At 41.2% G+C, this 13,515-nt stretch overlaps 1 protein-coding gene across 1 annotated transcript in view; it reads left to right on the top strand.

Moving 5' to 3' along the window:
- The window catches only part of cyth3b (cytohesin 3b), a 39,043-nt gene extending 25,528 nt beyond the window's left edge, over positions 1-13,515 (top strand). Inside the window, exons 4-13 of the mRNA XM_030736008.1 lie at positions 1,444-1,510; positions 1,629-1,747; positions 2,194-2,274; positions 3,984-4,096; positions 5,143-5,291; positions 5,803-5,914; positions 9,708-9,784; positions 10,730-10,801; positions 10,972-11,126; positions 13,413-13,515. Coding sequence (XP_030591868.1) covers positions 1,444-1,510; positions 1,629-1,747; positions 2,194-2,274; positions 3,984-4,096; positions 5,143-5,291; positions 5,803-5,914; positions 9,708-9,784; positions 10,730-10,801; positions 10,972-11,126; positions 13,413-13,485 — 1,018 coding nt within the window. The 3' untranslated portion in view covers positions 13,486-13,515. The remainder of the gene's footprint in view (positions 1-1,443; positions 1,511-1,628; positions 1,748-2,193; positions 2,275-3,983; positions 4,097-5,142; positions 5,292-5,802; positions 5,915-9,707; positions 9,785-10,729; positions 10,802-10,971; positions 11,127-13,412) is intronic.

The following is a 13,515-nucleotide window of genomic DNA, read 5'->3' as shown; positions in this document are numbered from 1 at the left end:
TTTTTTTTTCTTTTTTTTCACCAATTCATGCAGAACTCAGCAATATTCAGTTTAAAATTATATGAAACAGACAAAAGAAGAAAAAGTGAAGATTTAGGGAGCTGGTACCAGATGTTTCTCAAATTATAAATTAGGCTTCAATCACGCGGGCCTAGAGGCTGGACGGTGATCCCCTGGTCACTAGGGAAAAATGTGTTCCCCAACTGGTTGGGGAGTAGTTGCTGGAGTTTGCTAGCTGACGCTAGGTGAAATCGGTTGCAAAAAAGGGTGCTTCACCAAAAGCCTCTGTGATTGCTTTGGTTGCAAGCAGATTGTTGCAGCCACGTGTGTTTGACGTGGAAGTGATGCCCTGGTGAAACTGTGAAAGTGAAACCATAAACTGTGTCTCTTTATCTCTTTGCAACCAATTTCGCACTAGTGACTGCTAGCAACCTCCAAAAACCACTTTCCAACCAGTCCCAGAATACACTCTTTTCCCCCAGCAACCGGTAGTTGCCCGATGGTTGTTAACTGGTCTCTGGGCATGTGTGATTGAGGCCTTAATTAGCTGAATAGCTCACAGTGTTAGAAATCAACAAAGTTCTTCATTTAAATTTCCTACTTGCAAGAAAATATTTTTTTATAGTTTTTTTTTTGTTGTTTTTGTTTAAACCAATGAATATTGATGTCCTGAAACCAGCTGCTGCTTGTTAAACTTACTGTTTAGATGACCAAAATGAACAACCAAGAGATTTACTCATTATTTCTTGTTAGTTTTATCTCTGCTGGTCTTTTAACATTTAGATATTAAGACATAGTTACCTTTGAAATGAGCCTCACACCTGTCAGTTTGCATGAACATGTGTATATGTGTTCACATGTTAACGCCCCATTCTTTGAGGACAGAAGCAGGACAGTCCCTTGACTGAACATTAGCTAAACAGTGTGTATTCAAACGATTTTATTTGATTGGTTGCTGAGGTGAGGTGAGGTGAGGTCATGTGCCAGGCTGTTTCTGTGTCTCAGGTGCAGCCGGCAAAGGGGCTCCAGCTATTTTGGGCACACAGAAAGCTTAGGGAGCATTCAGGGACACACACAGAGGTGGAGATTTCCCTTTGGAGTGCAAGCAAAATGTGTTTTGAGCATTAACATTGAATAAAGTACTTCCAGAAGGCTACAGGATGGATTAAAAAGAAGGCAAAAGATGCACACAAGTGAACAGTAACAGCTGATCCACAATCACGTGGTGATGTTTGACATCCACTTCCAGTTTTCTCATTTTAAACCCACTGTAAACTGTTTTCACTTGACAGAGTGGTTAATGAACACAGTTATGACAGGTCCTGAATAAACTACACACAAAGTAACCTATTGAACAAACACAGCAGCCGGGGAGCAACATCGCACCCGACTGCCACGTGATAGATGTTTCTCTGTTTTTAATTCTTTCTTTTTTTGCCACAGCAAAACCACACAAAGAAACAAACAGATCGCCATGGGGAGGAAAAAGTTCAACATGGATCCTAAAAAGGTCAGAGCAGACCCTTGAGTTCAAATTTAAGATATTCCAAAGCCATTCATCAGCCATTCAATAAAACCGAGTAAAATAAGTATTTAAAGAAAGCGTGCTTTCTTTTTTTTAAAAACAGGGAATCCAGTTTCTTTTGGAGAATGATCTTCTCCAGAACACCCCAGAGGACATTGCACAGTTCCTCTACAAAGGAGAGGGGCTCAACAAAACAGTCATTGGGGACTACTTAGGGGAACGGTGAGCTCTCCAGTTTTCTCTGTTTTCCTTCCACCTTTCTTTTTCCTCTCCCCCATCTCTCTGCCAGATCTAGACTGCATGTGTTCAGACTTCAGTAATAGAGCCCCGAGAAATTGGTGGTCTGAATTTATGGAGCAGAACAGTGCCAGGAGACCGTGCTGCTGAAAAAGAAAAAGAAAACAAAAAAAAGAAACAGAGGGGACATGTGGTTCTTATCGAAGGGAAGTCAGTGGGGATAGGACTGTCAAAACAACAGGGGATGTCACGCTGCCTGGCTCAGCCAGCACAGAGGCTTTCTGTCTGAAAGTGGCACTGTGACGTGGCTGCAGGATTTTACTTTCCACCTTCAGTCACTCAACAAATGAGTTTATCACTTCTGTTTTTGTTTAAGCAGAACCCATGTAAACAGAAAAACTCATGGCATGTGTTTCTCCCCTCCACCCCAGGGATGAATTCAACATCAAGGTCCTCCAGGCGTTTGTGGAGCTTCATGAGTTTGCAGACCTCAACCTCGTTCAAGCCTTAAGGTACTTAAACAATGAGTATTAAGAAGAAAAAAACCCCAAAGCAATCGACAGTGAGTGGGTGTGTTCTTAAGTGAAATATAGTCCAGATTATAAAGTTTTTAAAGGGCATGATTCACTGAAACAACATACTGCAGTTAACAATACGACAGGACTGAGTTTTACAACTTTATTGCAGCTTTGGTACTTTTCTGTTGCAAAGTAAACACCAGCTTGCACCAAGAGTTTTACAGACCAAACTGCCAGAAATAAGGCTTGGCTTAACTTTATATGTTTGGTTTTCCCATTGTAAACTGATGCAGTACGACCCTATGTTGGGGCTGCAGTCAACCGAAAAAAAATCTTGGCCCAACTGAAATTGTTCCTACGCTTCAGCCAATCGATCATTCGCAGGGAGGTGAGGACGGGGAGCAGTAGATCTGTCAGATTGTCTCTAGATGAACTAAATGAAGAAATCAGAGTGCACCCTACCTGTGTATGCAACAGATGCTGAGGTCAGAGCTGTCGCTGGATGCACCTATTATTGTAAAACGATTGTTAGATCAAATCTATCAAAATATACCAATCCTCTAAGCTCGGGGAAGAGGTTGAGAAGAGGTGCTAAAGTGTGGCATGTTTACTTCTTAGCCATCCAGTTTAACAAAACACAGCCACTAATGATTTCTGGACATGGTGTCAGTTAGTTTGCAGCAAGAAAAAGTTCAGTGAATGTCAACTTTAAATGATTTAGACCGAGCAGCCTCAATTAGGTTATGTAAGTTTAAACGTGCTGTATTTTTAAAACACCTGATTTTTAATGGGTAGGTTGTTCTTCCAAAAAATAATGGATCAGCACTGGAACACTACTGATGGAGTGCTTTTCTCCTCTACATTGACCAGTGTCCAGTTAATAAAAATTTGGTTGCAGCATATCGACCAACCAATTGTTCACTTGTAATCCGCTGCTCCTCTCATCCAGCATTACAGCAAAAACAGATGTTGCACTAACACTGCGGCCTTGAGGCGATGGAGTCGAGCCTCGATGATGCTTTGCACACTTTGCTCTTTGTATTCTGTCTTTTGTTGAGTGTGGACACTTTATTTATATTGCATGTTGTTGTTACCTGCCTTGGAACTACAAATGTAAATTAGCAATTTTGCTAATATGGACACATTTACATCTTATATATTTATGGTGATGTCCATTAACATGCATTATCACTATTAAATAAATATTTTCCATGCCGCTCACAACAGAGGAGCCAGTGTGCACACCTCCTAAATGTCAACGTCATGCATCATGCATCATGCAAACCACCATATCAAGCTAGGTGATTGGTTCATCTGATTCCTGTCAAAAGGCACATTCGGAGTGGAGTAATGACAACAAGTGAACATTGTATGGATATTTTGTCCTGCCTCTTAGAATTACATTAGAATATTTTCACTTTATTTTAACTTTTAGTCATTGTGTTTTTTTCCTGTGGTGTGTCTCATTAAAGAAAAGTGTTCTTTGGGATATTTCTGCAAACAAACATCACAATCTAATCTAACACTTAAAAAAAAAGTCTTCATTTACACCATAAATGCACCCTCCTAAAATAAATAAATATCTGTGACATGTAACACTGTTTTATAATCCACAGTGAAAATACAGATACTGGCATACACATTTGCATCAGTATTTCATGACACATCATTACATTGTTTCCTCTCGCTCTCTGTTGTTGCAGGCAGTTTCTGTGGAGCTTCAGACTTCCTGGCGAAGCCCAGAAGATTGATCGCATGATGGAGGCGTTTGCCTCCAGGTACTGCCAATGCAATCCTGGCGTCTTCCAGTCCACAGGTACTACACACATGTGCATACACACACACACACACACACACACACACACACACACACACACATGCACGCACACTCGTGCACTGCATCAGATACATGAGTCAGACTCAGCCAGACAGTCCAGAATGGATAACATGTGCTGCTGACCAGACCACCTGGATTCAAATCAATGCTTCTGACTGTCTGTCCTCTCTCGCCGTATAGTTGGACCTGTTTGGGCTGTATATCTTTAACTTGTGGCTACATTTGGAAATTTCATGTCTGCATGGGGTGTAGCTTCAGAATATTTATTTGAGGTTCATTATTTCAGTCTGTGTAAACTTGACTGGACCTGAAGTCCAATTACAGTTTTCCACTGAAGTTAGCAAGTTGCTCACTAATCCCTGTGTCTGTGGTAGTGATAATGAAATTGATCACCGGTCAATAGTGGTCATTAGTACTGGCTTAGCTTGTTGCACATAGTCTTGCTGCTCCCGTGTTGGTGTTAAGGAGGATGCAGGTGACAGCTCAGGTTGTGAATATTGATGTGGTGCAGTGGTGACACACCCAGACTTAGTTATTGGTCATCCCTTGAGCGGTGCGCACTGGGTTATAAATCACATGCAGAGGATGTTGAATGGGGCACTTAGTGTGTGGATAGATGAGCTGGAGGAGTTATGAATCTGAGTTGTAAGTGCAGGGACACTCAGCCTTCTGAGTGCTCTGTGTGTGTGTGTCAGAATACGGGCTTTTTTGTTGATTAGATTCTCTGTTTTATCAGGTGGTCCTTCATTTTGTAGTGTGAAAATGTAGTCAAAGATATCTAATTAATCACAACTCACTTCTGCTGTTGTGAAAAAACCTTTTATGGTAAATAAGTTGAATACACACTACTATACAACCACTACTTTCCTGGTAATGATATGCTTTAAGAGGAAGCTGTCACATTTTTTTTTTTTATCACATCCACAGTAATCTGTAACCTCCAAACTTGATCTTACACACACAGGCATGTGCCCATGCCATACTTTGGAGTTTCCCTGTGACACTGTGTGTAATTACCTCCACAGACACATGCTACGTTCTGTCTTTCGCCATTATCATGCTGAACACCAGCCTGCATAATCCCAATGTCAGAGACAAGCCCCCAGTGGAGCGCTTCATCTCCATGAACAGAGGAATCAATGAAGGGGGAGACCTCCCAGAGGAGCTACTCAGGGTGAGAGCTTTGACTTGATTACTTCGTTAGGTTTGATAAATCTATCCTATGTAGCATGCATTTGAAACACCGTGTAGGTAAAAGTGTAAAAGTGGGGATTTAATCAAATGCTTTTTTCCCCCGATTTAGCAAACAAAAAGGAAACTTAAAGGTTCTTTTATAGGTCTCTGCTGTGAAAAGCAGAGTCATGCATCACTAATTGAGACATTGCAGTTCAGGATAATGATGATCTTTAAGTAAGAAAAAGACATAAAAAAGTTGATCCACTCACACGCTAGAGCCTGCCGTCTCTGCCAAAGTGCTGCTTTTGTACAAAAAGTACAAAAAGGAACCTTGTTAAAAAAATTTCCAGTCACTGAGGTATGAAGCTTTGTCTCCAACACTGAAATTGACTTCTCAAAGTCATGTTTCGTGAACTGTTAATTTAAAGGCTGGCTTGAATGTGTTCAGATGGAGTCAGAAGTTTTAATGCACCATAAATGCTGCTCTGTTCTTTTCTCTCTCTGTGCAGAATCTATACGACAGCATCAAGAGCGAACCCTTTAAGATCCCCGAGGATGATGGGAACGACCTGACGCACACGTTTTTCAACCCAGACAGAGAAGGCTGGCTGCTCAAATTAGGTTAGTCTGAGTCTCACGCACACTCAGCTTCTGGGGGAATGCAAGATATCCAGCTTGACTTTATTTGGTAACTCTTGGATTTTTTTTTTTTTTTTTTTTTTTTGCTGTGCAACTGTGGCATTAGACTCAGGAGAACTTAAACTGTAAGTGGTGACTGATGCTCATGCACCCTCTTTTGATGGTGAGGTGTCTCAGTTTACACACTCCATGATGCATCAACAATTCAGTGTCAAATGCAGCAGGCGGGAGCGACATTCTTAACTTTACCAGAGAAATATTAATGTAGTGAAAGATGTAAACACAGCCATATGATTAAAAACATAGAACTTCACATTCACTCCAATGATAAACATTCAAGTTTTATATACAAGTCATATCTATGTCTTATAGTTTATTCACGAGCGTACTAATGATCATTTCATTTCTGCTCTGGTCGCTTTCATGAACGTTCACTCAGTTTTTTTCCGTCTTTGAAAGAAAATCTCTACACACTTCTGCTTCAACACTTAAAGACACCTTAATGCAGAGCTGTCTTTAGGCCTCTGACACACAGACTTACAGACCAATAGGCACCACTGAAATTGGTCACAAAGCGTGTGCTGCACCAAAAAGCTGCTTGCGATTGCTGTGGTCGCCTTCAGATTGTACAAAACATGCAAACTTGTTTGCAAATTCTTGCCAACTACTAGTGGTTAGCGATCTCTTCAGTGCAGCACAGCGTACCTCTCTGTGAGCAGTTTCACATAGCGACTGCCAGCAACCTCCAGCAATCACTCGCCATCTGGTCAGGGAATACACAAATCCTAGCAGCCGGTGGTTGTTGGGGGTCACCAGCTGATCTCTAGGCGTGTGTGGCCGAAGCCTTATGTATCCATGTGTGTTTGGCGGGTGTTTTATCTGTCAGTTACAAGAACCTCAAATCTAATTATAAATGTCACCAACTCTTTGCGTTGTATCAAGAGGAAATTATTGCTTCTTCTAATAACATCTTCTGTATTAATTTTGTGTTGTAGTGATATCTCATAATTACTTCCAGTGGTAATGATAATGACCATTTCCAATTCCTGTTGTTGTTGTTGTTATTATTGTTATGATCATTATTATTTTCATTTAGGCCTAACCTTTATTTTAAGTTAGGGTTAGTTAAGAGTGTAACAATTACAGAGTTACATGAAGAGCATCAGCAAAGTCATGAGAGTGAATTTAGTGAGCGGGAGATTTTATGGCAGTCTTGTCATATCAGTGTTTATTTAATAACAAGATATGAGAAACTGTGGCCTGCTTTAAAAAATAAACACAAGGACATAAATGTTTCTTTTCTACTCAACTAAAGTTGCTGGTCATAAAATTAGACTAGCATGAAAAAGTTTATTTATTTTAGTAATTCCATTCAAAAAGGGAAACTTGTATATTATATTCATTCATTACACACAGACTGATATATTTCAAATGTTTTTTCTTTTAATTTGGATGATTATAACTGACAACTAAGGAAAACCCCAAATTCAGTATCTCAGAAAATTAGATTGTGAAAAGGTTCAATATTGAAGACACGTGGTGCCACACTCTAATCAGCTAGTTCTGGTTCTAGTTCTGTAGGCTACACAATCATGGGGAAGACTGCTGACTTGACAGTTGTCCAAAAGACGACCATTGACACCTTGCACAAGGTCATTGCTAAAGAGGCTGGCTGTTCACATTCTCAATAAGTTCTTTAAAAAACAAATTTATATATGAAGTGTTTGTTAACCTGGATGTGGAAATACTCATCTTAGTCATTTGTAGTTTATGGGTTTGTGTATCTTTGTGTGTGTGTGTGTTTGTGTGTACCAGGTGTGTTTTTGTATCCAGTGAGGTCATGCATTTATAAATCTTATTCTTACTCTGCTTGAATTTCGCTCCCATTTGATTCCATGTGTTTTTGATTTGAACCTCGCTCCATCACGTGCCAGGTGCTCCAGCAGTCCTCACATACATAACACCTTATCAATTACTGTAGGAAGGTGATTTATTATTGGAAACAATACTTGGTTGGTTGGTTTAAAGAGCAAACTCACTGCAGGTGGTTAGTTTTTATTACAGTGTTTATGCACACATGCGCGCAGACACATATACATACACACACACACACACACACCTGGCTCTGACCTGCACATTCTTTAAACTCTGTGTAATGTCTCTGTAGCCTCATCAAGCTAGTGAGTATGAATGTAAATAGCCCCATTGTGGCTCACAGACCTAACATGATTACATTCTTGCACGGTTCCTCCCTGGAGCAATTTCCCCGCACCAGTTCTCACTGTAATATTTCTAATTTAACTCTCTAAAGATAAACCCTGGAGGATATGGAGGAATAAGGCCTTTTTTTAGCAGATCTCTCTCTACGCTGAGCGGAAATTTGGCCGTGCTAATTCAATAGCCAGAGTCTATTGAAATGTACGGAAACACGGAGCTTTTTATAACCGTGTGTGTCCCACGTAGGCTCCTGTGAGGGGACCATGAAAACAGGAAGGAAATGCTGCAGTAAAAATTATAAGGGATGCTTAAGACCTAATGAGACGCACAGTTTGTGCATGCGTGCAGGTGTGTGTGTGTGTGTGTGTGTGTGTGTGTGCGTGCGTGCATGTGCATGTGCAGACATCAGACATGAGTCTCCCGCCAGTGTCTTTTTTTTTTTGGGTCCAACCCAAATCTCTGCTGCTACCTTCGAACCAGCAGTCGCTCTCACTCGCTCTTTGCTTTTTCGCACAAGTGAACATGTGAGGTGATGAACTTGCTCTGGGGTGTGTGTGTGTGTGTGTGTGTGTGTTTGTTTTTGTTTTTGTTCATATTTGTGTGCATGTTTTCTCCTTTAGGGGTGCTTTACGTGCCATGTTAGGTTCATATCAAGTTTGTTCTCCTCTCCTGAGAGCCAATGAGGTTTTATCCTGTTGGCTTGAAAAATGAATGGGCAATGCCAGTAATAATTTATCAGTTGCTTGAGTCATCAGTTAACTAAGCCTGAAGTTGGGCGAGGTAGTGGTGGTAGATTGTAGTTGCACACAAGCCAGCTTGCCTGTATGTCTCAGAAAGCTGAAACTCAGTCTATAGTTATGAGAATCAACTGTCAGCATGTACTGTGAGTTCCAGGTATTTAACCCCTAATGGGGTTATTGCTGAGCCACCCTGTCATCATGTGAGTAGTTAGGGTTTCTGGGCACATGATGACACGGTGGCTCGGCAACACTCGGGACCACCTCATAGGTGCCAACCCCATCAAGGGTTAAATATTTGAGACTCACCATTAGCTTTTAGAACTGAAGAAACCTTTTGGATGAGAGGTGAAACATCTTCAAGAACCTGAAAAAAAGTCAGTTTGCCTTTAAACCACAGAGTGTGGTGTTAACATCGAACCTTGTAGGACAGGACACAGAAAGCAGAAGTGAATTTCCAAAAGCATGTGAACTATTGTATCTGTTTAATAATCCCATGTTGGAAATGATCAGCAACAGGAAATTGAATTACACATACTAATGAGGTTATGCATAAATTCAATAACTTGGATTGCATTTTTGGTTTGCTTTGATTTCTTAAATTATGATTTGCCAGAATAATCTCTCACTCAGGAGCAAATATTCCTACTACAGTGTAATTTTTAAGCACACAAGGATATGAAAACACAGTGGATGTTGGTTGGCTTTGTTAATGAGCGTCACTTTCCTGCTTTTTTTTTCCTGAGGGGAGACAGCCAGTCTGTCAATGCGGCCTTTGTGTCACTTCCTGTCTCCTTTTTTTTTTTTTTTTTTCCTGTCAGGGGGAAGAGTGAAAACCTGGAAGAGAAGGTGGTTCATCCTGACAGACAACTGCCTCTACTACTTTGAATACACAACTGTGAGTCTTACACCAAGATGATGTTTTGATTAATAAAATACTTTTTTGCATGTGTGTGTCTGTGTGTATGTTTGTGTCGTCACATTTTATTTTATGCCATTTCATTTTAATCCTCAGAACTCGTAATGAAATCCGACCTCAGCGTACAGCTTTTGCTTTTCCATGGCACCAGAAAAAACAGAAAGGAGTCCTCAAAGATTTAAGTTTGCTACAGTGCTGTTATGGAGTTCAACAGGGGGCACTTCATGCACCCTGTCCTCACAGAGTTTGATTGTTTGATATAAAAAGTGGACTCTGAGTCACCATTTTGTCTGTGACGTCCCAATAAGCTGTTAAAGCTACTGAATCATAGCAAAGAAAAGAATCATCAGCATACAATTATCCTAACTGTTCGCTTTTGGCCACAGTGGTGAAATGCTATGCGTCATTTTTATTTTTCATATGTGGTCATTAGGATCAGATTGATTCAGGTTGGCATGGGTTACTATTAGATTAGTGTCACTTACTGTAGAAATTAGCCAGTAGTCCTTGAAGTTTTTTATCATTGCCTTTGTGTGCTTGCTGCCACATCAGCACTGTCCTCACTTTGCTGTAGTATTATCCTTCAGGACACTATCATTATGTCCTGTCCTCTGGTCAGACTGCAGCACACATTATCTGGTCCGCTAAAGAGCAGCCAGGATTGGGAGGGAGGGTGCAATGTTTTCTTTCCTGTGTAAAACTTTGAGTGTTTGCTTCTTATTCTCATTTTATGTCTTTTTTTTTTTTTTTTTTTTTTTAATTCACCCTTTTGATTTCCTCTCACCTACTTTTCTGGGCTCTGTTCTTTCTGTAATACTTGCTTTTGACTTTTTTTTCTAAATTGCTGTTTCTATCTATATCTAACTCTGGTTGTTTTTTCTCCCTCCTCCCCATGTCCCTGCTTCTGATCCCTCTCTCCTGTAGGACAAGGAGCCTCGTGGGATCATCCCACTGGAGAATCTCAGCATCAGGGAGGTGGAGGAGCCCAGGAAACCTGTGAGTGTTGCCTAATTAGAGACCTCATCCTTAGATCAAGTATCTTTCTCCCCTTGGTTACTGTGTTTACCAACTGTTCGCTTTCATAAAAAAACATTTCGGGGCCAAAGATAATTATCTGACAGCTGCATGTTTCTGATGACCTTTGACCTTCTCTGTCCCTCCTTCAGAACTGTTTTGAGCTCTACAATCCTAATCACAAGGGTCAGGTGATCAAAGCCTGTAAGACGGAGGCAGATGGGCGTGTTGTGGAGGGCAACCATGTAGTATACAGGATATCAGCGCCCACGCCCGAGGAGAAGGAGGAGTGGATTAAATCCATCAAGTAAGATTCCTAATGATAATATAATAATAATAATGATGATGATGACACAAAATCCAGTGTAAGACTGATAATGGCTGTTGTAACATAAGAATAAACAAATAAAACAAACATGGGAGTATTAGTGACACATGACCAGTGAAGTAAAAAGCTCAGTGTTGGTTTTAAGGCAGAAACCATTGTTTACCTAATTTTTTAAAATTTAGCCGGTTAAATTTGGACAACTTGAATATATGAAGTGCAGCCATAAAGTCCTTGAGCAATAGAACAGTTTACAGTGGTAGAGTCTGCAGTTTTTAAACCCAAAGGCAGAGGTTTCCAGGAGCAGTACTCTTCTCTCTAAAAAGATCGTGGCAGCATGCTTTAGGTTTGCAGAGTTGCATCTGAACAAACTGTAAGACTTCTGGAACAATGTCCTTTGGACAGATGAGGCCAGAGTGGAGCTGTTTGGACATGATGTACAGTGCCAAAAACCAAACACAGCATTTCAGCACAAGCATCTCACCAACTGTCAAGCACGGTGGTGGAGGAGTGATACTTTGGGCTTGTTTTGCAGCCACAGGACCCGGGCACCTTCATTGAGTCGACAATCAACTCCTCTGTGTGCCAAAGTCTTCTAGAGACAAATGTGAGGCTTCTTGCTTTGGCACAAATTGGGTCATGCAATAGGACAGTGATCCCAAGCAAAACAGCAAATCTGCAACAGAATCAAGGTGTTGCAATGTGTCAGTCAAAGTCCAGACCTCAGCCCAAATTAAACGCTGTGGCAGGACCTTGAGAGAGCTGTGCATAAAAAAAAAAATGCCTGCAAACCTCAGTGAACCGAAGCAATGCTGTATAGAAGAGTGGGCCAAAATTCCTGCCATTCCTCCACAATAATGCAAGAGACAGAAAACAGTTACTTCAAGTTACTGTTACTGAAGGTGGTTCTACAAGCTACTGAATCATGAGGTGTACTTAGTTTTTTACAAGGCTGCTGAGAGTTAATGGCTCTGGCAGCAATGATAACCTTGCTGTTAGTGACCTAAATGCTGGATGTTTTGTAACTGCCTGCATAGACGGTGGTGCAATGTCAAAGAGAGTTGGCTCAGCAGAACAGAGTGCTTATATACTGTAATATAGTGCAATCCTCCACCTCCCCTCTCCATACTATTGGAGTATTCTCTGGGGAAGCGATGAGGGATTAGACATTGCTTATAACACACCAGGGGTGAGCCAGCAAACCTATTCAAGAGAGGCAACTCCGAACTGGGGGGTGACGCATTCGCAGCTACGGAGCCTAACGAGTCACAGCTTGCACTTCACCAGAGGGGTCCAAGAGGACTCGGGGTTCTGGCGAGATAAAAGGCTTTTTATGGAAATTATGATTTGCCCCTCTTTTAAAGTGGAGATGATCATAGAGGCAAGGCACTATCTGCTTATCTTGAGTGTCAGGCACACAGACCCAGATGAAGTTGAACCAAGTAGGTCAATTAAAGAAGTGAGCTGCTGTCGTATGAATTAGTGCGATGCATTTGAAGTGAAAAGTGTTTATTTTTATATTTTACAATTCCACCAAATAGATCAGTTTTTAAAACACATTTTCCAGGACTGAAATGGTAACCATGCTTGGATTTGATTTCTCCACAGTGCAGTTATTGTTTCATGAAATTGGGTTGTAGAAAACAACAATGAGCAGCATGAAAGAGGGGGATAGTCATCTTACACACACTCATTCTTTAGTGTGTGGCGTTATAAAGGGAATCAGAGATATGCGCAGTGGGGGGTTGAGCCTCTTCTTGCTTTGTGCTGGTGCTAACGCGATTTAGCAGCCATGAAACTGGGCTTCTCGGTAGAGCCCAAATGGCTTCCTGACTCACTTGCTTCTATTGTAGGCTGCCTTTCCATTGCTCTAAAAAAAAAAAAAAAAAAGTGAGCAGGAGAGCCTATAATCTGGAGTACTATTGTTTGCCCTCCTTCCAACCTATAAACCTGCGGCGAGAAGAAGAGAGCGTGTGCGACTGCATGTTTCGCTACGTTCTTGGCAGGGTTCAGGAGGAGGGAATCGGTGCGAGGTTCCAGCAAACCAGAATACCAAAAAAAAAAAAAAAAAATGGGAGAGGGGGTCCCTCTTCAGAAACCATGGAAACCTAACTAGGTCACTGCACAAACTTTTTTTCTATTTTTGATCTAGTTAAAGCATGGGTTTGTATAAATGTGCCTACATTTCCATATCAAAGATGTTTGAGACCCTCCTCTCATGTGGCCTTCTTATTTATTTCATCGCTGTCCTTTGATTGGCTTCTCTAGAGCAAGCATTAGCAGAGATCCCTTCTACGACATGCTGGCCACCAGGAAGAGACGCATCGCCAACAAGAAGTGAAGAGGTACAATCAAGTCAACCCCCCCACCC

Source organism: Archocentrus centrarchus, chromosome 8 (assembly GCF_007364275.1).
Source record: "Archocentrus centrarchus isolate MPI-CPG fArcCen1 chromosome 8, fArcCen1, whole genome shotgun sequence".
Taxonomy (NCBI): Eukaryota; Metazoa; Chordata; class Actinopteri; order Cichliformes; family Cichlidae; genus Archocentrus; species Archocentrus centrarchus.
The sequence above is the reverse complement of the archived record's forward strand: the minus strand, read 5'-3'. Positions and strand labels throughout refer to the sequence as shown.